This window comes from Wolffia australiana, chromosome 1 (genome assembly GCF_029677425.1).
Source record: "Wolffia australiana isolate 7733 chromosome 1, ASM2967742v1".
Taxonomy (NCBI): domain Eukaryota; kingdom Viridiplantae; phylum Streptophyta; class Magnoliopsida; order Alismatales; family Araceae; genus Wolffia; species Wolffia australiana.
This window is the reverse complement of record NC_135835.1, coordinates 15,884,940-15,910,333: the sequence shown is the minus strand read 5'-3', so window position 1 is coordinate 15,910,333 and position 25,394 is coordinate 15,884,940. Positions and strand designations below refer to the sequence as shown.

Genomic DNA, 25,394 nt, shown 5'->3' with positions numbered 1-25,394 from the left:
AAAAATGAGAAAAAGCATGGGCAGAACGATGAAGGAGAGGGGAAAAACGTAACCAATGTGAGAACGATTAGAGAACGGCACAACCACCCATTAAGTTATTCTTTTGTTTCCATGTTGTGGAATGAGATAAGGTCAAGCAACTGCATCTTTTATCTCCGCATTATGTCTCTATCCTTGCATTATGTATGATGTTTCTCTCCACCCACTTAGAAGTTAGAAGCACCCAACGGGATTCCAGAGCCGACATTTATGTCGATAAATCGTGAAGGCCATGGTCACACAGAGTAAGTCTACTTTTTTTTTGTCTTTCTCTCTCTTCCCCTTCCAGCTTTCCATCCTCCATCAGAAAAGGGTTATCTTCCAAAAACACCATGGTAGAGGAGGCTCTCTTTCACATACCATAACCTGTTCACATAAAGCTCAATCTATACATCTATCTATCAGGGGAGAGAAATAGGACTGGTAGGAGGTCGAACACCACTTTTTTTGCCAACAAATGACCCTTTTTTATTAGGCATTGTCATAGTTGGGCATACGTAAAAGCAAAATAGAGCAATAGACTACTGCTAAAATATCTCTTCCTTTATGGGAATATTCGCATGACATATCATTATCCATCCCTTCTCTTTCCGTCCGCATGTCTCCCTTCTCTCCATTGTCTCCTTAACAAGTGTGGATAAACAACTTATCTTCGAACATAAAAAATTTGGTAACTTTATGCCATTAAAATATTAGTTGATACATCTTTCCCCTTGGATCCATCAAAAATAAAATGTTGTTTGCGCTGGAATGAGGAAATACCTTTTCATATTGTTTTAAAAAATCAAAAGTTCTTCCAAAATTTAAACTTAGACATTCCATTCAATTATTGAAAGGGGGGATAAAATATACTTGAACAATATTGAATCTTGTTGGGAACTGGGAACCGAAGTATTCGATCTTTTAAACCTGACCTGTGGGAGATGATCGAGATGAAAAATAATAATATGCTATAAAATATGGCAGATCTTACTTAGCGTATTTGATCGAAAGATTGATAACTAAAATTAGAATACGGATGAAATATTGAATGTTCTGCCAAAACTTTGACTTATTAATTATGCTTCTTTTGATTTAAGGATTTCAATAATTTCCTGAGTTGTCCAGCTTTCCAATATGCTCATTCTCCTTATTTTCTTGAAACTTTTCAAAGGTTCAATTTGAAGAAAATATATCTACCTGTTTTAAGCATGGGACAGTAAATGAAAAGTGGTTACCTCTTTCAGCTTTCAAATGCCATAGGAATAGTTGTATCATTAGTTTGATTGTAAATAGCTTAATAATTTAATGATTAATTATTCATTAAAAAACTCAACTTATTTATAAATCAGAATTTTATCTACTTATTTAAAGGCTTAGGAGAAAGGGAATCATGAGATTGAGAGATATGACTTATTTCGTAAAAAAATTGGTTTCAGTGGCAACTATCTAACGGGGAATTATTTCTCGATGGCCAGAAATACTAATGAATATGAGCGAAACGAGAACCTGAACCATCAAAATTGGCAGCTGACTTTACTTATAGAATTAGTCAACGGTAGAAACCATGACAAAATAATGATATAATAGCTGAAGATCAACACATGTATGCACATCAAATTCTAATGTATTTCAGGCTTAAATTAGGTTTAAAAATATCAAGTTTTTCGGTATACGGCACTTGCTACAAGTTCCAAATTTTCTCTTTCCAATATTATGACCAATAACCAAACTAGTTGTGAGACCTTATGAGAACATATTTCCTCATTTGAGTGTAAAAGAATTGTATTTTTTGTGAATCGAATGAAACATGCGCAATTTAATATTTTACTGACATGTATTTAGCTTGTTATCATTTTAATGTTTGCAAAAAGTAGTTAATTTATACATGTTGAAGGGAGAGAAGCGGACGGAAAGAGAAGAGATGGAGAAAGATATGTCATGCGAATACTCCCACAAAATAAGAATTATTGTACCAATAGTCCATTACTCTCCTTGCTTTTTCGTTTGCCCAACTTTGACAATGTCTAACAAAAAAGGTAACCTGTTGCTCTCTCTTGATAGATAAAGCCATAGAGATAGATCGAAACATTAATGAATAGATTGGGATCTATGTGAACAAGGCTCGGCATGTGAAATAATGCCTCCTCTACAATGGGAAGAGAAGCCTTTGTCTGTAGGAGGATGGAAAACTGGGAAGGGGCGCTCAGAGAAAGACAAAGAAAACAAAGTGGACTTTTTCTCTATGTGACCATGGCCTTCACTGTTTATCCACATAAATGTCGGCTCTGGAATCCCATTGATGCGTATAAGTAGGTGGAGAGATGAATAATGCCAAGAGAGATGCATTATGCTGACTCTGATGGGCGCAAGAGATAAGGGTTGCACTTGGTTGGCCTTATCTGTCCACAACTTGCTAACAGAAAACAAAAAAGCTTTATGAGTTGTTGTGCCCAAATGTCTTGGCGCACAGAGGATGGAAAAATAGAAAATTGATTTACAAACCAATTAAGAGGGCCCTTGAAACTTCAAGCTCAAGAAAACTCACAGTGCTAAAATTTATTTGTTGAGCAGAAAGGCACAGAGTGAGGGACGTAAAACTCTCCTTTGCTGCGCCCGCCTGCAACTCTCTCTCTCTCTCTCTCTCTCTCTCTCTCTCTCTGTTTCTCTAAACCGTCGAACTGGACGCAGAGATAAATGAAGTTTTCGGAGAGAACCGAGTCATGGACAAAGAAATCCAAGAAGGAGATATGGCTTTGCCCTGTACGTTTGGAAATCCTCTGTTGAACAAGACTCAGTTCCTTCTTGACTTGAAGGCTCGCTTGACTTCTTGACAGATCCATTCTGACAACGCCCTACTCGCTGGGGCAACCCAAGTCGCTACCTCTCAACAAAGAATTGACATGAAAGTTGACACCGGACGCGGACCTCACACACGGATGCGTTATGTACTTTATCTTATGTGTAACGTGCGGGCATTTTACGACAGGTTTCTATGAATCTACCCGTGTCTGATTACTGTGAATCGTCTACTCGGGGTTGGATTCCGAGCAGAAGATCACCGAGAATTCGATGATTTGAACAGGTCGGATCGTGGGGATCCGCGGAATTATTTGCATCAACACAGATATCCGGCACAAGGAACTCAGATCCTATGAAGGATACCTATCCAGGAGTTATGATGGCAAAGCATTCATGTATAATGGAATCATCAAACATATGATCTTTTGAACTCTGTCTGTAACTGACATGAGGCTCCCGGGCACTTGTTGATCTTCGACGTATCCATATCAGTGGAGCGGGTGACTCAGTTGGAACAAGCGAGAGAGAGAGAGAGAGAGAGAGAGAGAGAGAGAGAGAGAGAGAGAGAGAGAGAGAGAAAACAAGAGAGAGAACGAGAGAGAGAGAGAACAAGAGAGAGAACGAGAGAGAGAGAGAGAGAGAGAGAGAGAGAGAGAGAGCAAGAGAGAGAACGAGAGAGAGAACAAGAGAGAGAACGAGAGAGAGAACGAGAGAGAGAACGAGAGAGAGAACGAGAGAGAGAACGAGAGAGAGAGAGAGCAAGAGAGAGAACGAGAGAGAGAACGAGAGAGAGAACGAGAGAGAGAGAGAGAGCAAGAGAGAGAACGAGAGAGAGAACGAGAGAGAGAACGAGAGAGAGAACGAGAGAGAGAACGAGAGAGAGAACGAGAGAGAGAACGAGAGAGAGAGAGAGAACGAGAGAGAGAGAGAGAGAACAAGAGATAGAACGAGAGAGAGAGGGAGAGAGAGAGAGAACAAGAGAGAGAACGAGAGAGAGAGAGAGAGAGAGAGAGAGAGAGAGAGAGAGAGAGAGAGAGAGAGAGAGAGAGCACGGCAATTGGCGGTCTGACGACGTATGCCACGCTCATTGCCCATGTCCCGCAAAAAATAAAAAGATGGTGGCACTAAAAAAATGAGTGCTGAGGATAGTTGGCCCCCGTGACGTATGATTTTACGCCTATCTTGACTCAAGGGAGGCAAAGAAAATGAGACGAGAGAGATGCTTATGAGAACAACGATAGCGCTATGAGGCTCTGAGGACTTGACTAGCACCGGCGAGACCTTATCTATTCGATAAACTAAGCGTAAATTGGACCTCATGACAAATTGACAATTACCCAAAAGAGAGATGGGCCCTGTTGTCACTTTCCCGAATCCTGACGCCCTAAAGTTCATGAATTTGGTACTTATGATGACGCCGATAGCCTTTTCTAAAACGAATCAGAAACCGTGGGAAGAGGGAAGGATCTCTCTTATGGGATACACTAGGAGGCGGACTCCCAACTATCACGTATGAGCCAAAACTTGGAGAGATGTGATATGCGACTCATATGAGAAAGACAAACGAGTGACGAGATAGATTGAAAGAAGAGGGAAAGAGGATAATGGGGGACTCTCTCGCCTTCTTCAATTTGAAGGAGATTAGTTGGCCCGTCAATTCGCTAGGTTTAAAACCCATTATCGTGGAAGTTGAGATCGTCAGTCACCCAATCTCGCTCCTCCCACGCTTGATCTGATATCTTTCAACTGGGGGAGAACGCGCCCTTGAGGAGGGGGAATAGAGGAAGAGCAAATACGTGCCTTCTTCAGCGTCCATGAACGAGCCCATCGAATCGGGCCCCCCGGTTATCGTCATTACTGATGGAGCCCACGTCCAGATGGTACGCTCTTAAATGAGTAATTAAGCCAGATAATCTCCTTTGCCCGCTACCATGATCCGATTTCAAAAAGTTGCCCAGAATCGGGTATATATGGAAACGAAGAGTAGTCGGTTCAGTGGAGCAAACGAGCAAGGAGAAATGGCGCCCGTCGTCGTATCAATCCTGCAACAGTTCCCCGTCTTTCCCCTTATTCTCCTCCCCTTTATTCCTCTTCTGCTACAGTTGACGGACCGCGTGGTCCGGTGCTTCATGGGGGTGGTCTGGGTGCGGTGCGAGGACCAGCTCGTCTGGGGCTCGTCCCGGTCCGGCGCGGGCTCGGCGGAGCCCGAGCCCGGGCACGACGCCATGACCGCGGAGTGCGTGAACTGGCTCTTCGGGAAGAAGCACGGCGCGCGGCGCTACCACGGCGGCGCGCCGAGCCAGTGCGTGATCTGCCTCTGCGACGTGGAGGAAGGGGACGAGATCCGAGAGCTGAGATGCGACCACGTGTTCCACCGGGGATGCCTGGATCGATGGGTGGGATTTGGCCGCGTGACCTGCCCGCTCTGCCGGGAGCCGTTGATTGGGAAGGCGCCGGCGGCGGAGCTTCCCTGTCATGTGGCGGTGGAGTCGGCGGAGCTCGCCTTCGACGTTGGGCCGCCGTCCCCTTGCTGAGGAAAGGGGTTGGAAAGTTGAGGTTTTTCTTCTCTGGGTCGTGTTTAATCTTCGCTCCTCGCCTGTGGGCGGTGGAAGCGTTGCCGGGCGTCGTTGCCCGGCCCTAGATGAGGTTTCCTCTTGTGAAATGTCTACGAAGAGGATCTTTTGTATATACAGTATGCTTTTAGACTCCTTGAGGAGAAAACAATTGGCGCCCAAACTACTTCTGTGGTCTCTCTCTCTCTCTCTCTCTCTCTCTCTCTCTCTCTCTCTCTTCTTTCTTTTTATCTCTCTTTTTTTTCTCTCTCTATTTCTATCTTTTTCTCTCTCTTTCTTCTTCTCTCTTTTTTTCTCTCTGTCTCTATCTCTGACGCTCTCACTTTGTCTCTCTCTTTCACTTTCTCCCTGTCTCTATATCTCTATCTCTCTTTCTCTCTCTTTCATTTTCTCTGTCTCTGTCTCTATATCTTTCTCTCTCTTTCATTTTTCTCTCTTTCTCTTTCTTTCATTTTCTGTCTGTCTCTGTCTCTGTCTCTGTCTCTGTACCTTTCTCTCTCTTTCATTTTTCTCTCTTTCTCTCTCTTTCATTTTTCTCTCTTTCTCTCTCTTTCATTTTCTCTGTCTCTGTCTCTGTCTCTATCTCTTTCTCTCTCTCTCCCAGTCTCTAATTCTTTCTCTGTCTCTCTTCTTCTTTCTTTCTCATCCACTTTCTTCTCCTTTCTCTTTCTTCTTCTTTCTTTCTCATCCACTTCTTCTTCTTTCTCTCTCTTCTTCTTTCTTTCTCATCCACTTTCTTCTTTCTCTGTCTTCATCTTTCTTTCCTTTTCTTCCGCTTTCTTCTTCTTTCTCTGTCTTTCTCTTTCTTTCTTTCTCTTCCACTTTCTTCTTCTTTCTCTGTCTTCCTCTTTCTTTCTTTTTCTTCCGCTTTCTTCTTCTTTCTCTGTCTTTCTCTTTCTTTCTTTCTCTTCCACTTTCTTCTTCTTTCTCTTTCTTTCTCATCCTTTTTCTTTTTCTTTCTTTCTCTCTCTCTTTCCTTCTCATCCACTTTCTTTTTCTTTCTCTCTCTCTTCCTCTTTCTTTCTCATCCACTTCTTTTTCTTTCTCTCTCTTCCTCTTTTTCTTTCTCTTTCTCTCTTCCTCTTTCTTTCACCTCCTCTCTCTTTATCTCTCTTTTTCAATCTTTCTTTCTTTCTCTCTCTCTCTCTCTCTATCTCTCTCTCTATCTCTTTATCTATCCCTATCTCCAAAGTGGACAGTGACGGTGGTCAGATCTGGAGTCACATGAAGACATTTTAATGATACTCTTGACTGGAAGGAAATAACCTACGGAAAGGACGATGCCATGGCCTAAGCCGCCGGACGAGGGCCGTTCGCTGCCGTTGCAACCTCTTGCCGGGACGTCATCTTTTATCCCGGAAGAGAAAAAAACTACTAATAACAATTTTTTTCTACAATTTGTCCGTCGGGTGATATACCCAGTTGAACAATAAGTAGATTTTTTATATTGCTAGTGTAGAGTCTGAGGTACGAATGATTATCTTATCGTTAATTTCATTGAATAGGCTAGTAAAAGAACGTTAAAAAATCGTCCCGGACGGGATGAGAGTAAAATTTTCTTCTTGAAGTAGTCCACCGCATGTTACGCCGACCTAAAGCATAATTAAACTTCGATGTAATTTCAATGAAATCTGAGGTCCGCGGAATTATCTTATGATTCCTTTCATTGAAGAATGAAGGTAAAAGAACTTTACAAAATCATCCCGGACAAGATCAAAGTAGACTTTTCTTCTACAATTTGTCCACCGTATGGCACGCCGAGCTGGACAATAATAAACCTTTTCTGTAGTTTCCATAGAATCTGAGGTCCGGAGGAATTATCTTACTGGTAAATTTTAGAGAGAGAAAGAAAGAGAGAAAGGAGTTGGAGAGAAAAAGAGAGAAAGAGAGGGAGAAAGGCAGACAGGGATAGATAGAAAGAGAGAGATAGAGAGTTAGAGAGTGAGAGAGGGAAGAAGGTAAAATAACGTTCCAAAATCGTCCCGGACAAGATGAAAGTATACTTTTTTCCTAGAATTTGTCGAACGTATGGTTTGCTAAGCCGAATTATATAAGCTTTTACCGTAATTTCCGTAGAATCTGTGGCCGGAGGTATTATCTTATGATTCCTTTCATTGAAGAGGGAAGAAGGTGAAATAACTTTCCAAAATCATCCCGAACCAGATGAAAGTAGACTCTTTTTTCTAGAATTTGTCCAACGAATGGCCCTGCCGACATGAACAATAATAAATCTTTCACTGTACTTTCCATTAAGAGGTAAAAGAACGCTCCAAAATCGTCCCGGACCTGATGAAAGTAGACCTTTTTTCTAGAGTTTGTCAAACAAATGGCCCGCCGGGTTAAACAATAAAAAAACTTTTACTGTAATTTCCATTAAGAGGTAAAAGAACGTTCCAAAATCGTCCCGGACAAGATGAAAGCAGACTTTTTTTCCTAGAATTTTTATCCACCGTATATGATACGCGGAGCCAAACCATGACGAACCTTTTACTGAAATTCGCATAGAACCTGAAGCCCGGAGGTAATCATCCTATCGTTGCTTTCATCGAAGAGGGACGGTAAAAGAACGTTCCAAAAATCTTCCCAGACGTGACAAAATCAAATAATTTAGCGCAACTTTCATACAATATGAGCCCCGAGGGATTATCTTATCGTTCCGATAATAATATCCTATTCTTGGGAGCCACTTGCGGTGGAATCGCTTGCAACGGGCCACCGTCTACACGTAGCCGATATAGACCGGGGACAGCGAGAGACAGCGACGGGGCTCGAATTTCCTCGCGAAATTTCCACGGCTTCCTGATTCCTTTGTCGAACTCGCTCGACACGTCTCCATCGTTCACTCCACACCCACCTCCGCACCCCCGCCAAGCACTCGGCAGCGACCCTCTAACCCCAATCTCTTAAAGAACAAGCCCGGGGGCGATCTAGAGCTGCCGTATGTGAAAGGGCAGAGGCCACAGCCTCGATCAGACTTAACCCATGAACGAAAACAAGACCAAGTGGGCGATGGCGAAAGTTTCAGGTAACGCGCCGCGGTTTAGGGGGTGCTACACCCCGCCTCACATTATCTAATCAAAGAGGTCATTCACCGCATTAAATGGCAGCATGACGAGGACTCGCGGTGCTTAATTTTTAAGGGGCGAGATACGACGATATCCTTTTGCCTTCGCGCTATTCCTGGTCGTGTTAGCTCTGGGCAGAGAGTTTGGTTGGTGGATAGGGAGAGGCTGCGAGAATTATTGCTCGATGACGACGGCGTTGACTGGGGCCCGTCTCGCGTTATCTCCTTCCCCCTATTAGTAGAGAGAGAGAGAGGCGGAGCGCAGCAGCGATTCAGCGGAGATGGCAGCGTTTCTCGTCATCGCGGCCGTTCCCCTCTCCCTGGTTCTCGTCATCGTCCTCGCGCGGCCCGTCCTGGGCTGGATCCGGTCGCTCTTCTCCAAGCAGACGGGCCTGGCCGCGGCTCGGTGGACGCGCCGCCTGCTCGGTCGCCGGCCCGCCAGGCGCGAGCCCGGCGCGAGCCCACTTCTCGAGAAGCTCGCCGCAATTCCCTGCTGTGCCAAGCCCGGCGGCGCCCCGGCGGAGTGCGCTGTCTGCATCTCCGCCGTTGACGTCGGGGACGAGATCCGAGAGCTCCGGTGCCGCCACGTGTTCCATCGGGGCTGCCTCGACGAGTGGGTCGACTACGGCAAGGACACCTGTCCCTTGTGCCGGGTTCCGCTCTTCCCCGCCGTCGGCGAGGCGGATGACGAAGACGCCCCCGATGACGTTGACCTTCCCTTCTCCGCCTTCATCCACAGCTGCTTGCTCCGGTGGTAGTAGCTTCTTCGAGAGTTTTAGAACTTAGAGCAGCGTAGAAGAAGGCTGATTTCCGGTTCCCCGCCGAATCCGAAAGTTTTCTCGGCATGGCCGGCCTTGTAAAATCCCCCCCCCCCTTTTTTTCTTCTTCCGCTTGTAAATTTCGATCTGATGACTAATCTCCCGGATTCCAGACTTGGGTTTTGAGACCAGAAATTTGGGGCAAACTTAGGTAGAGTGCGATTATATTTCACGGTTCCGAGGTTATATTATGTGCACGTGAAGGGGTTGGAGACATGGTGGATCTTTCAGGGCGGCGCGGAGCTTGTTCTTCGGAGGCGAAATCTCGGTCCGGGATTCGAAAGATTCTGCAAAATTATCTCGAATTCCTGCAAAAAAAGATGGAATGCCCTCACATGAGATGAAAAAAACCAGCAAGTTTGGACAGTAATTATCCCTTTTTTAGATGAAAGTTCAGGTTTTAGCGGCATTCATAGATTAATTCGTGCTAATCCGAATGTGGCATGTTTGTCGGAGAATACCTGAAGTGGATCAAGCGGAGTTCAAAATCAATTTGATTTACGACCCATGGGCTTGTCGACGAATGTAAGACAATTCTTAAAATGAATCTAAAGGGGATTAATGAAGAGCAATTGGCAATATTTCCATTTCCCTGCCTGATTAGAGTAATAGACTGTTGCGCCACAACTATATCTCCCAAGGGGATTATTTTGCAGGACATGGACTTTTTGCAGGACGTCTCAATGTGGTAGTTTATAAAGAACTATAGTGTCTGTTCATCTCGATTTCTTTGTGAAAATTGATCTATTCCTCCCAATGGATAGAATATCCAGGAATGGGGGGGTACAATGAAAGGTGACAAGAGGATAAAAAATGGTAAACCGAAACGCCTCAACCAAACATAACTTACCCAAATATAAAACTCAACGTGTGATGCGAGGGGATTATTTTTTCTTTAAGAAAATGATGCAACATGATTATAAAATGCCAATCAATAAGAGAGTTTTAGACGCCAGAAGGGAAATTTCTTCGCGACAGCTCTAGTTCTAAAATAAAAGATTTCACCTTTCGCTTCTTCAACATCCGATTCTCCTCTTCCAAATGAGAAACCTTGTTCTCCAACTCATTGGTATAAGCCTGACAAAATGGGGATCTTTCTCTATTGATAATTTGTTCACGGAAAGAAAAAAAAAAGAAGAAGAAAAACCATCAGAAAGTGACCTGTTTCCGAGCTCTCGATCGAGCAGCCGACTCCCTGTTCTTGATCATCCTCTTCTGCCTCCTCCCCACAATCATCTCCCCAAACTCGCAAGAACTCTCCTGCTTGGCCAGCGCCGGGGACGAGAAGGTCAGCTGAGGATCAGAGTAAACGGCTGACATTCTCTGACGATTCCACTCCCCTCCCGTTGAGAAAACAGGATCAGAGCTCGCAGTAGAGCTCACGTTGCTGGCGCCCTTCTCCGTCGCCTTCACCACCACCCCAACCTTCACAAGAAAGTCCTCAAGCGTCATCTCCCCTTCCGTCGTCTGCACTCTCTCGCCATTGCCCTTTCGCTGCCTCTGATCAAAGCTTCTCTGACTGTCGAGCCCCGAATTGCTCAGAATCTCCTCAAAATTCATGCCGTTCATCGGCTGCCCGAGCTGGTTCTGGACTTCCCCTGCCTGCAATTCCGGCCCATCAACGCCATGAAAGACCACGCTCTGGATTCCCATCTACAGTATCGAATCCCCCTTTGGGAGAAAACAAGAGAGTGCTCAATTCAGCCACAAAAGGAACGAATTCCGCGTTATAACTCTCAGAACGCACCGAGTCTACCGAGATCTCGCGCGAAAGATACCATGCATTGGGGTAGCTGAAATAGGTTTAGAATAAATCAAAATTTCGCCGGAATCTACAACCGCAGATCGCGAAGTAATAAGAACTACGATTGAATCAAGAACATACCGCCGATCTGGGAAGTATTCCCCGATCGAGGATTCTGCAGAGTGATCGATGGAGAGACCGATCTGAAGGCGACTGCGTCGGCAACTCCGCTCAACGCTTTCGTTTGTTTGTTCCCCAGTCGGGAAGCCCCAGCAAGACCCGTTGTGGGCCAATCTGTCGGCCCATTTACAGTAAAAGCCCAGGCCAGTCGTCTCGAATTCCGAGGCTACGTGGCAGCATCCCAGGCGTTCGTCAGGGCGGCAGACTCGCCCCTTGCATGGGTATTCAAAAACGGTAACGTATTTTTCACGTCCGTGGCATACCCGAAATACCCCCCTCTGAGACCTTGTCGAAGGATCGGCACCACGTGTCGGATCGGACGGACGAGATTTGTCCATCTGACGACTGGACGGTTGCTCGCTTCTAGTCGGAAGCTAGTCGTACGGTAGGGCAGGTTAGAGCCGTCGTGTCGAAAGAGGCAGTACATTATAACTACGTGAATCCGAGCTATTTTTTGTTGTTGTTCGTCGATCGGAGATTTTCTGTGTTCGCTGCTTGAATTTTTTAGCGAGCAATCGCTTGGAATATTTCTTCGTCGCAGAGTAAATGCTTAGGCTTTGATTCTTGATGTACTTTGTTTTTTGCTTTCTTTTAAATTCTTGATGCACGGCGTTTGTTGTGATCCTTACTTGGTCGTGATCTTGGCTTCACACTGAGTAGAATATGATCTGTAAGTGCTCATCACAATCTCTTGTATGTGCTCTTGTGCATCTTCTCGGACATAAGATATTGTGTCGTCATTTTACCGTTTTTCTACCGAATCGCGGTACGGTTGTCGGTTTGTGCTCGCATGTCTATTCCTGTTTACTTTTCGTTCGTCTTTCAATTAGTTTTTTTCTTTGCATTGTCATTATACTAGTTATATTTAACTAGTCAGACAATTTAGCCGACCTCTGTTCTTTTCTTTCAAGTTCGATTGTTTCTTTTTTTCTTGAAATATGTCTATCGGATGAACTTTGATTTCATTTCCCTCTTGTATGTCTTGAAAGAATGGACAGTGGCAGAAAAGACGATGAAGGAGAAAAGCCTCTGCCTCCTCCCCCTCCTCCGCCTCCGCGAATTCCTCCCAACGTTCAACCTATCAAAGCAGAATCTGTATTGGTTAGAGAATTGCCAGTGCCTTGCAAATCTAAAAGTTCTAATCCTGAAAGACTACCGATGAGTCGACCGGGAGCGGGAAGGAACGGTCAACGCATACCGCTTCTTGTCAACCATTTCACGTCTGATATGAAGAATATCGATGGAGACTTTTACCACTACAGTGTAAAATCTATCGGCTCAGCCAATCTTTTGTCGGTCGGAAGATTGATTGATCATTCAATATTTTATTTATCCTTTTTATCCCAAACAGGTGGTACTAAAATATGAAGACGATCGCCCTGTTACTGGCAAACGGATTGGTCGGCGGGTTTTGGATAAAGTGCTTGAGATTTATCATTCAGACCTCGGACAGAAGGACATTGCTTATGACGGTGAAAAGAGCTTGTTTACTGTCGGCGCTCTTCCAAAGATAAACAACGATTTTACTGTTGTTCTTGAGGACGTGCTGTCGACTAGGTGATTCATCAAAGACTCATCACCTCTTATTCATTTTTATGGGTTAATTTTACACTTATAGTCCCTGACGTCACATTTCGTCAAAATTAGAACCACGGATGCCGGGAATTTAAGCCCTGGGAGTGATGATTTTGACCGTAAGCGAAGACGAAAGCCCTTTGGAATGAAGACATTTAAAGTTGAGCTGAATTTTGCTGCAAAGATCCCTATGAAGTCTATCCGGAATGCTCTGAGAGGTCAGGAAAACGAGAAATCCCAAGAATCTGTCAGAATTTTAGACATCATATTAAGGCAACACGCCGCTAAGCAGTAAGCAGCCTAACAACACAGTATCTTTTTTTCCCCTGAGCATCAATTTTCTGAATTTTTAGATGGCACTATTACTTCTTGGCAGAGGGTGCCTTCTTGTACGGCAATCCTTTTTCGTCAATGATCCCAAAAATTTTGAAGAAATAGGCGGTGGAGTACTCGCTTGCAGGGGGTTTCATTCGAGCTTCCGGGCCACCCAGAGTGGTCTCTCTCTGAACATGGGTAGTTTTTTCGAACGCATTGAACCCCCGTGCACTTCACTCGTTGAGCTTCACTGTCTGTTTCTTCATCTAAGCGATCATTTTCCATGCAGATTGCTCGACAACCATGATTGTGAAACCGGGCTCTGTGTTAGATTTCCTTAAATCTAATCAAAATGCCCGTTCTACCTCGGAAATTGATTGGGTGAAGGTAATGCATAATTATCTTCTGATACTTGTCCATATCCTATACTAACTTGTCATCAACTTTTCAACGTACAGGCGAAACGGATGCTGAAAGGTCTCAGGGTTAAAATTTTAACTACGAATATGGAATTCAAAATTGCCGGTTTGAGCGATCTGCCATGTAATCAACAAACGTAAGTAACTAAGTTATTGGCGAGCTTTCGATATTTTGCTACTGCCTCCTGACGACTCCATCCCTTTTTTCGACAATGTTGGTAGATTTTCATTGAAACGTAAGAGTCACGGTGATGGAATAGGGGCCACGGACACTGAAAGCATCGAAATTACTGTCTATGATTATTTTACCCGGAATCGCAATTTGCCTTTGTCTAGCTCTGCTACTTTGCCGTGTCTGAATGTTGGAAAGCCAAAACGGCCTACCTACTATCCGTTGGAGGTCTGGATAGGCAACTTATTAAAAAATAATTAGTTTCCTCTTGTCAGCAGTTTAATAATATTCGTTACGGATTTTTGTTGGTTCAGCTCTGTTCCCTTGTATCATTACAACGATACACAAAGGCTTTGTCAACATTCCAACGGTCGTCGTTAGTTGAAAAATCCAGGCAGAGGCCACCTGAGAGGATGAAAATTATAACTGATGTAAGCACGCTGCTCTCCATGGGCAGACTAACGTTAACAACAGTAAAATTAAGGTCTTTGACAGTCTTTTTTTTTCATTTTCTGATAGTCTTTGAGAAAGAGCTGCTATGATGCTGATCCTATGCTGAAAGCGTGCGGCCTTTCTATTAGTACACAATTGATGCAGCTCGAGGGTCGTGTGCTCCAACCACCCAGGGTATTTAATTTTCATTCCATTTAATATTTTCGTTGAATTTAAATCGCGGTGATTATAATGTTTTAGATGAAGTTTGGGAACAACTTCGACTTCACTCCTCGAAATGGGAGATGGAATTTTAACGATAAGGTATCCATATTTATTTATTTTACATTCCATTTCTATAGTCATTAGTTTAAGTATCGATTTTTATTTTTCTTTTAAAACAGTGCTTTTTATCTTTTATATGTCTGATGCCGTGCTTTATATCAGAAACTTTATGCACCTATAGCCATCGAAAACTGGGTAATTGTCATCTTTTCTGCCCGATGCAATGTTGACCTTCTAACTAGTCACATGATGAGATGTGGGGAGATGAAAGGAATGGTAGATATCTATAACTCACTCTTCTCCATTAATTGTCAGATAGTCAGAATCAATACTATTTTCTTTCAGAATATTTCCCAACCTCTTGTGTTGGAGGAGCACGGTCGCATGGGTCGGGAATCACCGCATAATAGAGTCGATGCAATGTTTAGTACAATGAAGGAGAGGTTGAAGAGTGGCCCGCCGCGGTTCATCCTCTGTATTCTTCGAGAGAGGAAAAATTCCGATTTATACGGTAATGGGGACCAATTCCGATTTACACGGTAATACCTTGTTTTTCCTTCATTTTTATGGTTCTCCGTTACAGGCCCATGGAAACGAAAGACTCTTGCAGAATTTGGTATTGTTACCCAGTGCATCGCCGCCCCTAGTAAAATCAGTGACCAATATGTAACCAATGTTCTTCTAAAGATCAATACCAAGGCGAGAACTAAGTGTCATCCGCTTTATTTTAAAGTTTCCTTTATTACGCAACCACCAAATTTTCCATAATTGAGTTTTTTTTTCTTGTGTTTTCCAGTTGGGGGGCATTAATTCCATTTTACAAGTTGAGCATCCGCTTAGAGACCCTGCTCGTTCTGGGGTTCCCACAATCATATTCGGGATGGATGTCTCCCATGGGCCGCCAGGCCAAGCCCATATCCCATCTATTGCAGCGGTAAAAAATATCAGACAATTTATTCGCCTTTATAATTTCAATTTGGAATAATTTCTTCATCTTTACTATTTTCTTTGAGCTTCTGAAAAATAACCTCCAATTTTCTTAGGTGGTGAGCTCACGTGAGTGGCCGATGATATCCCGCTACAGAGCAGAAGTCCGTACGCAGTCTCCTAAGTCCGAAATCATCGATTCTCTGTTCAAACCAATGCCGGAAAACAGGGATGATGGGATTATCCGGTACTCCACGTTATGATCTATTTTTCATTTTTGACTTGAAAAATAATATGAATGTGGTTTTTTATTTGAAAATTCTGTAATTGCAGTGAGCTCCTGGTGGACTTTTACTCTTCGTCCAAACAAGTGCGGCCCCAACGTGTCATCATCTTTAGGGACGGCGTTAGTGAATCTCAATTCAGTCAAATTCTTAACATCGAGCTGGAGCAGATAATCGAGGTTCTTGCCCTCATCTAGTTATATTTTTTTAAAAAAGCTAAGTTAATATTTGTTCTGAGTGGATTTTTTGTGTTCGTCCTAGGCCTGTAAGTTCCTCGATAGTAACTGGCACCCCAAGTTCACTCTAATCGTGGCTCAGAAGAAGCACCACACCAAACTCTTTCAGCAAAATTCCCCAGAAAACGTACCCCCAGGTTTGACCGTTGACTTCCCTCAAAATTTTGAAAAAAAAAATTTTAATTTTCCGACCGAGTCTTCGCAATCTCAGGCACGGTGGTCGACACCGGCGTCTGCCATCCCCGCAACTTCGACTTCTACATGTGCTCTCACGCCGGCATGATCGTAAGTCGCCGTTAATTCAATTAACATCTATTTCTGCGGTGAGAATGACTTCTACCGACCTTCTTCATTGCAGGGCACGACTAGGCCGACTCATTACCACGTTCTGTACGATGAGAATGGATTCTCGGCGGACGATTTGCAAGAACTCGTTCACTCCCTGTCATACGTGTAAGCTTCTATTCTACACTTGAGGGTTTCTGCTTTCTTAATGTAGTCTGACTCTCTTATCTTGATATTTTTCCAGTTATCAACGCAGCACAACCGCTATTTCTCTCGGTGAGATTGATCTCTCTAACACACTAATGGTTTGTTCTTTCTCTTAACTAGCATTTGCTTTTTTAAAAAAAATTTTAATCTGGGTTTAGTGGCACCGATTTGCTACGCCCACTTGGCGGCCAGTCAAGTCGGGCAGTTCGAGAAATTCGAAGAAGGGTCGGAGTCGAATTCGAGCCGTGGCGGGGTGACCACGTCTGGCACTGGAATTACGCCGGAGCTACCGCCGCTTCACAAGAACGTCCGTTCGTCCATGTTTTTCTGCTAAGGTCAGTTCCTCGTTTCTAGTATATTTTGGTTGTTGATTACTTGATATAAGTGTTTTGGTTTTTTGTTATTTTTTGTAAAGGTCGTCACTGTACTTGATCATTAGTGAAAATTTACTGCCTTCGTTCTTTTCTTTTTCTAGTGTCAGTTACTTCTAGTTTTTCTTAGTTGATAACTTGGTAGGAGTATTTGGGTTTTTTGTTATTTTTGTAAAGGTCGTGACTGAACTTGATCATAGTGAAAATTCAACGCCTTGTTTTTCTTGTTTCTTTTGGTTGTTGATAACTTGAAAATGGTATTTTATTTCTGTTATTTTTGTAAAAGTTGTCACTGTATACTTGATCATAGTGAAAATTATATATTTGCTTTTCAAGTATGATCGCCATAATTGAACAAAATCTCCCGGCAGATCCTTTTGGGAAAGTATCTTGGGTTGATTCTTGGAATGATAGCTCTTCCTTGTCAAAAGATAGGATGCAAGATCTTTGAAGATTTTTTCGAAAGATAGGTATTTGCCCTTTTGGGAGTCCTTCTCTGACGTAATCGAATGAATGTACTAGAAGTAGTGGAGATGATGGCCGATCACGGCGTGTTTAATTCGATTGATCGAGTGATTGATTGACAGCATCGAATTTTTAAAGAGCATTAAAATCTATCTATTCTGTAACACTTGCGATGTGGCCTTGTCTTAACAGTCTGTCTGATGTTGAGGGGAGATGTGATTCCATCATGTCACACTTAGTTGATACAATATCAGAAATTGTTTGTAGGCATATTCCCAAACGTCATGTCCCCGCTCTCTTCAATTACCTCTAAACTTTGTTCAGTCTCAATCCGCTTCCTCTCGCCTCACGTTAATATTAAAACAATCCTATATTAATGAATTCAAATGTCCATCACCTACCACTTTAGTTTGTAAATAAATATTTCGACTTTTCGAATCAAATCCACATCTTTTCAGTTAATACCCCAATAAATGGAGTCTCCCTGGAACAAGCGCCTGTCTTTTCCAAGTTCCGAACATCAAATTTTATTCAGCGAAAAATTCAAGGAGGTTTTTCTTCTCGATAAGAGCCATTGAATGGTTGACATTTCGTCACGAGCTATTGGGATTACTTAAGGATCATTTGTAGGGCTTGATGGTCCCAGTCCTCCGTACTTTTAGCAATGGTCTAAATCTTACCTAAGGATCTTTCTGTCTACTCTCATCCGGCCCCGGTCCAATCAAGTTCACTAGTCAAAGTCGAAGAACAAAAAGTCAGTTTAAAAAATAATGACTTATCATCAACGGGAAAGTTTGTTTCAAAGTGATGTGGAGCCCATCATAAAAAATGAAAAGAAGGTTGAAGAAGTATAATTGAATACTAAAAGAAGAATTAAAGAAGAAAGGAAGATCAAAAGGAAGAAAGGTAAAGAAACATAATGAGAGATAAGAAAATCAGGAGAAAAAGGAGGAATAAAATAGTAGGAAAAACTAACGAAGAGAAAAAAAAAAAAGAAGAATAAGGAGAAGAATAAGAAGAACAAAATAAAAAATAAATAAAGTGGAAAGAAGATGGAAAGATGAACAGAATAAAAAGACAATAATACAAACGAAGAGAAAAAGAAAGCAAAAGCAGAACGATGATGAAAAGAAGAATAAAATAAAAAAAGAAGCCTAAAAGAAACGAAGAAAACTTGACATAGTATGGTGAAGAAACGTAACAAAGCTTGAAATACAATGAAACAAACTTGACAGAGTTGGAGGAGAGAACAAAAACAAGGTTAGACTAAACATTCTTAAGATTGAGAGCAAGAAAGAGGGACTCCAAGGGTGGGAGAGAGAGAAGAGAGTGTGCAAGAGAGAGAGAGAAAATCGGAGAAGGAGAGAGAGAGAGAGAGAGTGCAAGAGAGAAAGAGAGAGAGAGAACAGGAGAGAGAGAGTGCGAGAGAGAGTGAAAGAGAGTGAGAGAGTGGAAGGGAGAGAGTGGGAGGGGGAGATAGTGTGGGAAAGAGAGAACAGGAGAGAGAGCAAGCGTGCGAGAGACAGTGAGAGAGCGGAAGGGAGAGAGTGGGAGGGGGAGAGAGTGTGGGAAAGAGAGAACAGGAGAGAGAGCAAGCTTGCGAGAGAGAGAGAGAGAGAGAGAGAGAGAGAGAGAGAGAGAGAGAGAGAGAGAGAGAGAGAGCAGGAGAGAAAGCGAGAGACGGAGGGAGAGAGAAAAGCAAGGGAGAGACGCGGCCAGGCAGGGGAAACACGATCGGTAGAGGGGGAAGCAAGGATTTTTTATTTATTTATTTTAATCTGGTCCTGGTCTGGTTTGACCATCAGACCGGATCCGGCCCAAATGGCCGGTCCACCCTAAAATGGTGGACCGGTGGTCCCGATTCGGTCCGGTCCGACTGATCCCCGGTCCAAAATGTCAAACCCTAGTCATTTGTGACGAATGACGGATGACAAAAATGAAGGACGAACGATGGAAATAATTGATGATGCCAGTGCCGTTGCCCCCCCCACCCCCTTCCCGCACTCCCACCACCTCTGCACAACCCCCGTCCTGCACTCGCCTCCACATCCCCCCCCCCCTCTCGTCTCTGCCCACGCTCGCTGCGCCCTCTCGGTTCTGCCCACGCATGATGTACTTCGAAAGATGATGGAGCGCTGACGAATAACGAAAATGACGAAAATGTTTCCCCCGGATAGATATCGAAATGGAAGTCCATTCCGTTACGTCTGTCCACTCAAAACCATTGTTCGTTTTTGTCCAAAAGCTCTATTCACGATCACGTTTTCTAATAAAAAAGAATTCACCTTTTCAATTAAATCAAATTCCCTTGTCGAAGTTCTCAATTAAATTCACCTTTTCAATTCCCTTGTAGAAGTTGTATTTTTATCCGAATTTCCTTAGGAAACCATGGATTCAAACTTAGCTTGCATTGTATGTAGGGAAAGACACGATCTGACTATCAGTCAGCCTTTTTAGGGCTAACCAAACCCACCAGTCTAGATCCTGTTCACACATCTAACCGGACCGAAGACCATTATTCTCTCTCACTTCTCCCTCTCCCCCTCTCTCCCTCTGTTCTCTCTCATGCTCTCTCTCTCTCTCTCTCTCTCTCTCTCTCTCTTTTTCTCTCCCTCTCTCCCGCTCATTCTCTCTCCCTGTCATCCTCTTTCCCTCTCGCCTGCGCATTCTCTCTCCCTCTCTCTCTCTCTCATTCTCTAGTTTGTCTCTCCCACTTGTTCTCTCTCCCTCTCCTGTTTGTTCTCTCTCCCTCAGTTCCGGTCTCTCTCCCACTCGTTTCCTCTCCCTCCCTCCCTCCTTCCGTTTTTCCCTCTGTCCGGTTCTCACTCTCTCCCTCTCATTTTCTTTTCTTTGTCCGTCTCCCTATCTCATTCTCTCCTTCCTCTTTTCGTCACTCTTTCACCCTCTCTTCCTCTCTCTCTCTACCCCTCTCTCTTCCGGTCTTACTCTCTCTCTCTCTCTCTCTCTCTCTCTCGTTCGCTCTCCATCCCTCTCTCAATCTTTCCATTGCTCTCGTTCTCATTCTCTTCCACTCATTTTCTTTCCCTCTATCCGTCTCTCTATCTCGTTTTCTCCGCCGCTCTCTCACCTTCTCTTCTGACCTCCCTCTCCTCTATCTCGTTATCTCCCTCTCTCTCACCCTCTCGCCAAATCTCCCTCTCTCTCACCCTCTCTCCCCATCTCCCTCTCCACCTCCCTCTATCTCGTTCTCTCCCTCTCTCTCGCACCCTCTCTCCCGCTCTCCCTCTCCACCTCTCTATATGTTGTTCTCTCCCTCTCTCTCTCCCCCTCTCCCTCTCCTCTCTCTCTCTCTCTCTCACTCTCTCACCCCGCCCCCCCCCTCCTCCTCTCTCCCTCTCTCGCAAGGCCATCTCTCTCTCGTGTTCTCCCTCTCCTCTCTCTCTCACCCTCTCTCCCTCTCTCTCCCTCTCTCTCTCAAACTCTCGGGCTCTCCTCTCCTTCTCTCTCGCTCTCTCTCCACCTCTCTCTCAAACTCGCCTACTCTCCCTCTCCTCATCTCTCCTTCTCTCTCTCCCTCTATCCCTCTCTCTCCCCCTCTCTCTCAAACTCGCCTGCTCTCCCTCTCCTCCTCTCTCCTTCTCTCTCGCCCTCTCTTCCTCTCTCCCCGTCTCTCTCAAACTTTCCTGCTCTCCCTCTCCTCCTTTCTCCTCTCTCCCTCTCTCTCCCTCTCTCCCAGTCTTTCTCAAACTCTCCTGCTCTCCCTCTCCTCTCCTCTCGTTCTCTCTCAAGCCCTCTCATTCTCTCAACTGCTTTTTGTCACCCCCTCTCTCTGTCACCCTCTCTCATGCTTTTACTCTTGAGCCTCTCTCCCTCTAGTCCTCTCTCTTGCTCTCCCTCTCTCATTCTCTCTCACACATTCTCTCCCTCTCAATCTCTGTCTATTGAACTCCCCCTCGCCTGCTCCCTCTCCCTCTCTCCCCCTCGCTTCCCTCTCAGGCTCTCCCCCTTTCGTTCCCCTCTCTCCATCTCTCACTCTTTTCCTCTTTCTCTCTTGTACTCTCCTTCTTACTTGCTCCTCCCTCCCTCACTTTCTCTCTCTCACTCTCTTCCTATGGTAGTCTCTTTGGCTTTGCACAATCTCAGTGTCACTCTCTCGCTCTCTCATTCTCACATTCTTTCACTATCCCCCTCTCAGTCTCTCATTATTCAACACTGCTTCAGCACCAGAGGTCACACTAGATGTAGTGAGATGACCAAGTCAACTTACATTGACTAGTTAACATTTCCGATCGAAGACCGGACCATACCGGACCGAGCATGAACCTAGACCGAGACTAAACCAAACTTCAGGTCTAGGTCTTTGGTAAAACCGGTTCAAGACCGGACTGTGTCCTTCCCTAATTGTATGCAGCCACAAAGATGTTTCAAACGAAAGGCTCGAAAGGGAATTATATTTAGAATGAGGCTTCTAAATATGGTTAAATAGTAGGGATAAATCAAATGAGAGAAGGTCAAAAGGGAAAGATAAGAACAACAGTGCCTAGTATTTTCTTCGGGTAATTTAAGACCCACAATGGCCCTTGATGACATGCCCTTAGGTGGTTCACTGGAACCTAATCACCTGCTGCCTTATCTCAGTGTGGTATCATTTGGTGTTGGCTTAATTTTACTTCTATATTTTATTAATGTTGAACTATGTTAGTTGCATCTCCTCGAAAACCCCTATATCTTTTAGTAAGCCACCTATAGAATTGGATATTAAATACCAACATTCTTGGGGAATATGCTAATGTGCACATTTTGAGGAATGCTAAGATGGGTAATATTATGTTGTTTACCTTTTATGGTTTATTAAATTAATAGTGAATTCATTATAATGCTAATTCCAAATCAAACAGGTTACCATGTCTTATTCTCTCTCTCACTCGCAAAGTAAATTTATTTCACCTTTAATACTGATAAATTATTGTCTTTCCCCTTTCATTTAGCGATAATTCTTCACTTTTCTTCTCCCTCTTGGTGAAAACATCTGTTGGGGCACAAATCCCATGATAGAATAAAAAGAGTGAGGAATAAAAATGGAACAGAGGTGTGAATGTCTTAAAATGGCTTTAACTCTTGGGATTGGGGGGGGCGGGGCTGATATTTCTTAAAACCTAACCTTGATGAATTAAGAGAGTATCTTCCAAATTCAAAGACAGTAAGTTCCACAAATCATGCACACATTTTACATGGCCTCTCAATTAGGTTTAGATTTATTCTCTCCCTCCCGGTATTTGGGTTGTATATTCTGATCCAGGTTGTGGCATTAGTTCTCAATATTCTCCATTATGTGACCAAATTTTTGTTCAATTTATCAAAGCGTCATATTTTAGTCAAACTCCAAGAAGTTTGGAAAATTTTATCCACTTCTACTGGGGGAGTCTAGTGGAGTTAGTGTCAAAATTAAACGAACAAGTGCATAAATTAATCTAAATCAATAGTTAGTGAATATTTTAAGATTTCGCTAGTTATAAAAAATGATTATTATATTTGAATAAAAAATAATTAAATGATAAAATAAGCACAGAAATATTAGGACTTCTTTGACCTTATCCCCCTCCCCAGGTGATGTGATTGAAATGGTGAGACAACTATGGTGGATCAATAAGGGGGTTCATTAGGATGAAGAGGAGGGTATTTAACATATCTAGGATAGCATGGATATGGTGGATCAATAAGGGGGCCCATGTATTTTCTTTGTGACAATGTGATTTTATCCTCTAGGTTTCGATTCATGTCAATAATGATATTAGAACCTGGTTTGTCCATGAGTGGCTTGAAAAGTTTCACAATAATCATAAAAAACAGGGTGCTAAAAGAGGTTCTTGCAAAACCTTTGGTGAATCCTGTAGGACCATGTTACAATTGTGTTTAGTGATTCTTAGGCCTTTTACAAATTCTCATGAAAATTAAATGTGATTATGTTGATTGGCAACAATGGTGGTGGTAGGTACTAGCACTGTTGTGGGTAATTTTTGTTAGTACTAGTGCATCACAGATGCCCTAGGGCATGTAACAAAGAATGTATCAGGTTTGATCCAATCCACCTAATTGTGGGATGCTTATGGTTTGATGCTCCACTTGTCATGGATTCAGTCAGACATGACTCACATTAGGTGAGGCTTGCCCATGTTGGCAAACCATCACCTAGCATGGGTTGGGTCAGATTCAATCCTCATTTGACAAGATCTAGTTAGTGGGTTAGACAAAGGGCCACACTAGTTGGCCTGGCCATGTGACACACAAGTCTAGACATGGTTGTTCTGTTATTTTTTGTGTGAATTTGTGCAAATTGTTCATTCTGTTCAGTTTTCCGAACAGAAAAAAAATGAGTTTGAACAAAACATCGCACAGACCCATGTGCAGTTCTTTTGTTCACTTTGTGCAAATTTTATTCTAGTTTTGGACGAATGTGAGAATTTGTGGGAATGTGCAAAATTTTTTGATTTTTGAAAAAAAAAGAACAGAACAAAGAAAAAGGCCTTGTGCGGTTCTTTTGTGTGAATTTTTTATTTGTTTCAAATGAACAGAACAGAACAACCATGTCTACACACAATACACATGATAGGTGCTATGTGATGATGCCATTTAAGCACTTAGGGGGTTTCATGGTGGGCCAACTTAGTCACCAAGGGATGCATTGGCTGGTATATAGATACCCACAGTCCCATGGTAGTGCCACAAAGGCAGTTGTCTCTCTAGTAGGGCCACATAGATGACACATACTATGTGAGAATCTAATAAGTCTAAATTTAGGGGTTTTATGTTGTTGTTTTGATTCAGACTTAACAAAAAATATATATTAAAATTTTTCCACTTAAATACTCAATATTAAAGATAGGGTAAGTAAGGGGTCGATAAATAGAGAGACATAAATTTAATTTCAGATTTTTTCCCAAGCTTGGAATGAAGGAAATGAGTTTAAAAGTGAGAAATATAATTTCTGAGATTTTTATGAACTTTCAATCAAATTATATAATTTCCTATGATCTAAATTGGAGCAGAAATACAAAGAAAAACACTAAAAACATTGTAGACTAATTTTCATAATTTTAATTAACACTAGAAATAGAAAATAAATATTTTTTGAAATTTTGGAATTTAATTAACACCAAAAACCACTAGAAATATTCAAAATGAGAGTAAAATTTTTAAAGAATTTTTGAGATGTTAAAATCACCAAAAATTGATTATATTTACTTTAGGGAATTTTCTATTTTTTGGAATTTTAAACACATAAAAGAATTTTTCCTGAATTTTGTTTTGTGATATTAAAATGTAGAAAATAAGGAAAATACCCTTTCCAGTGATCGCCGGTGGTGGTGGTGGCATAGTGGTGGTGGAACGGCAGCGGAGCAGTGGTAGAGCGGTGGCGGAGGAGCAGTGGTGGAGCTGTGGCGGCGGCAACGACAGACCGGTCAGGCCGGCGGGTTTGGTGTGGCCCGTATAGGGCTGAGATGGAATTTGAAAATGCAAATGATGGATATTTTTTATGAATTTTGAGAGGATGAACTAGGGATATGGATGAAGATCTAGAGTGAGAATAAAACAATTCTAGAGAGGGGAAGTAGGGAAAATCAAGTGTTTAGAATGAGAAAATGATGGATTTTAAGGGTAAATGAATGGATGATGATGTGAAAATGGAAACCTAAGTTCCTAAAACCTGAATGCAAGTCTTATGAGCCCTCAATGCTTTGTCTCAAGTCTGGATCCTTACATTAATGCAAACAAGAGATGAGATTAAAATAAAACTCCAATATACTTACATTAACTAGGTTGAACAACTTGGATTCTGAAATATGCCTTGTCCTGCTAGCCAGCCACTTGTTAGAGCAAGAGTTACACTAAATTTTCTAATTATAACTAGCACCAGAAATTGAAAATAAATATTTCAGAATTTTCTGGGATTTAATTTACACCAATAACCACTAAAAATATTAAAAACGAGAGTCACAGATTTCTTTAAGAATTTGTTAGACGTTAAAATCACTAAAAAATTATAATACTAATTTTAAGGGTTTTTCCTGATTTTTTTTCAGAACTTTTAAATGCAGAAATTAAAATTTACTAATTTTTCCTGATTTGTTTTCTGATTTTTAATAATTCTTTAAATGCCAAAAACATAAAATTACCTACTTTGGCGATTGCGAGCAGTGGTAGAGCGCCCGAGTGCAGCGGAGCAGCAGCAGACCTCTCTGTGGTCGGGCTCGGGTCTGCCT

At 42.8% G+C, this 25,394-nt stretch overlaps 4 protein-coding genes and 1 long non-coding RNA gene across 8 annotated transcripts; 3 read left to right on the top strand and 2 right to left on the bottom strand.

The window, feature by feature from the left end:
* Positions 1-2,097: 2,097 nt before the first annotated feature.
* On the bottom strand, positions 2,098-3,109 carry LOC144716538 (uncharacterized). Its single transcript, XR_013584920.1, has 2 exons — positions 2,567-3,109; positions 2,098-2,434 (listed from the first exon to the last, which is right to left on the bottom strand). It is a non-coding gene; the product is annotated as an uncharacterized LOC144716538 (long non-coding RNA).
* A 1,559-nt stretch (positions 3,110-4,668) lies between these two features.
* LOC144708438 (RING-H2 finger protein ATL18-like) lies at positions 4,669-5,559 on the top strand. The gene has a single exon (XM_078581764.1). It carries the CDS (start codon positions 4,752-4,754, stop codon positions 5,352-5,354), a length of 603 nt encoding a protein of 200 aa, XP_078437890.1. The 5' UTR covers positions 4,669-4,751; the 3' UTR covers positions 5,355-5,559.
* A 2,892-nt stretch (positions 5,560-8,451) lies between these two features.
* On the top strand, positions 8,452-9,391 carry LOC144708432 (uncharacterized). The gene has a single exon (XM_078581752.1). It carries the CDS (start codon positions 8,739-8,741, stop codon positions 9,213-9,215), a length of 477 nt encoding a protein of 158 aa, XP_078437878.1. The 5' UTR covers positions 8,452-8,738; the 3' UTR covers positions 9,216-9,391.
* Positions 9,392-9,422: 31 nt separating this feature from the next.
* Positions 9,423-11,537, bottom strand: LOC144703698 (ABSCISIC ACID-INSENSITIVE 5-like protein 3). Its single transcript, XM_078575967.1, has 5 exons — positions 11,161-11,537; positions 11,023-11,068; positions 10,437-10,928; positions 10,281-10,352; positions 9,423-9,583 (listed from the first exon to the last, which is right to left on the bottom strand). The coding sequence occupies exons 1-5, from the start codon at positions 11,535-11,537 to the stop codon at positions 9,503-9,505; spliced, it is 1,068 nt and encodes a 355-aa protein (XP_078432093.1). The 3' UTR covers positions 9,423-9,502.
* On the top strand, positions 11,513-16,802 carry LOC144708409 (protein argonaute 4A-like). 4 transcript variants are annotated; one of them, XM_078581723.1, is made up of 22 exons: positions 11,513-11,741; positions 12,189-12,462; positions 12,551-12,756; positions 12,847-13,065; positions 13,151-13,287; positions 13,379-13,476; positions 13,548-13,645; positions 13,731-13,908; positions 13,995-14,111; positions 14,200-14,307; positions 14,380-14,436; positions 14,560-14,673; positions 14,743-14,908; positions 14,981-15,096; positions 15,194-15,331; positions 15,441-15,571; positions 15,658-15,787; positions 15,870-15,981; positions 16,056-16,129; positions 16,203-16,297; positions 16,374-16,434; positions 16,529-16,802. In XM_078581723.1, exons 2-22 carry the CDS (start codon positions 12,190-12,192, stop codon positions 16,688-16,690), a joined length of 2,790 nt encoding a protein of 929 aa, XP_078437849.1. In that variant the 5' UTR covers positions 11,513-11,741; position 12,189; the 3' UTR covers positions 16,691-16,802. The 4 variants fall into 4 exon arrangements, with proteins under 4 accessions (XP_078437849.1, XP_078437840.1, XP_078437865.1 ...); XM_078581714.1 differs by having other exon boundaries at positions 11,515-11,741; positions 14,374-14,436; XM_078581739.1 differs by having other exon boundaries at positions 11,516-11,741; positions 14,374-14,436; positions 16,374-16,405.
* The last annotated feature ends 8,592 nt before the right edge of the window (positions 16,803-25,394 follow it).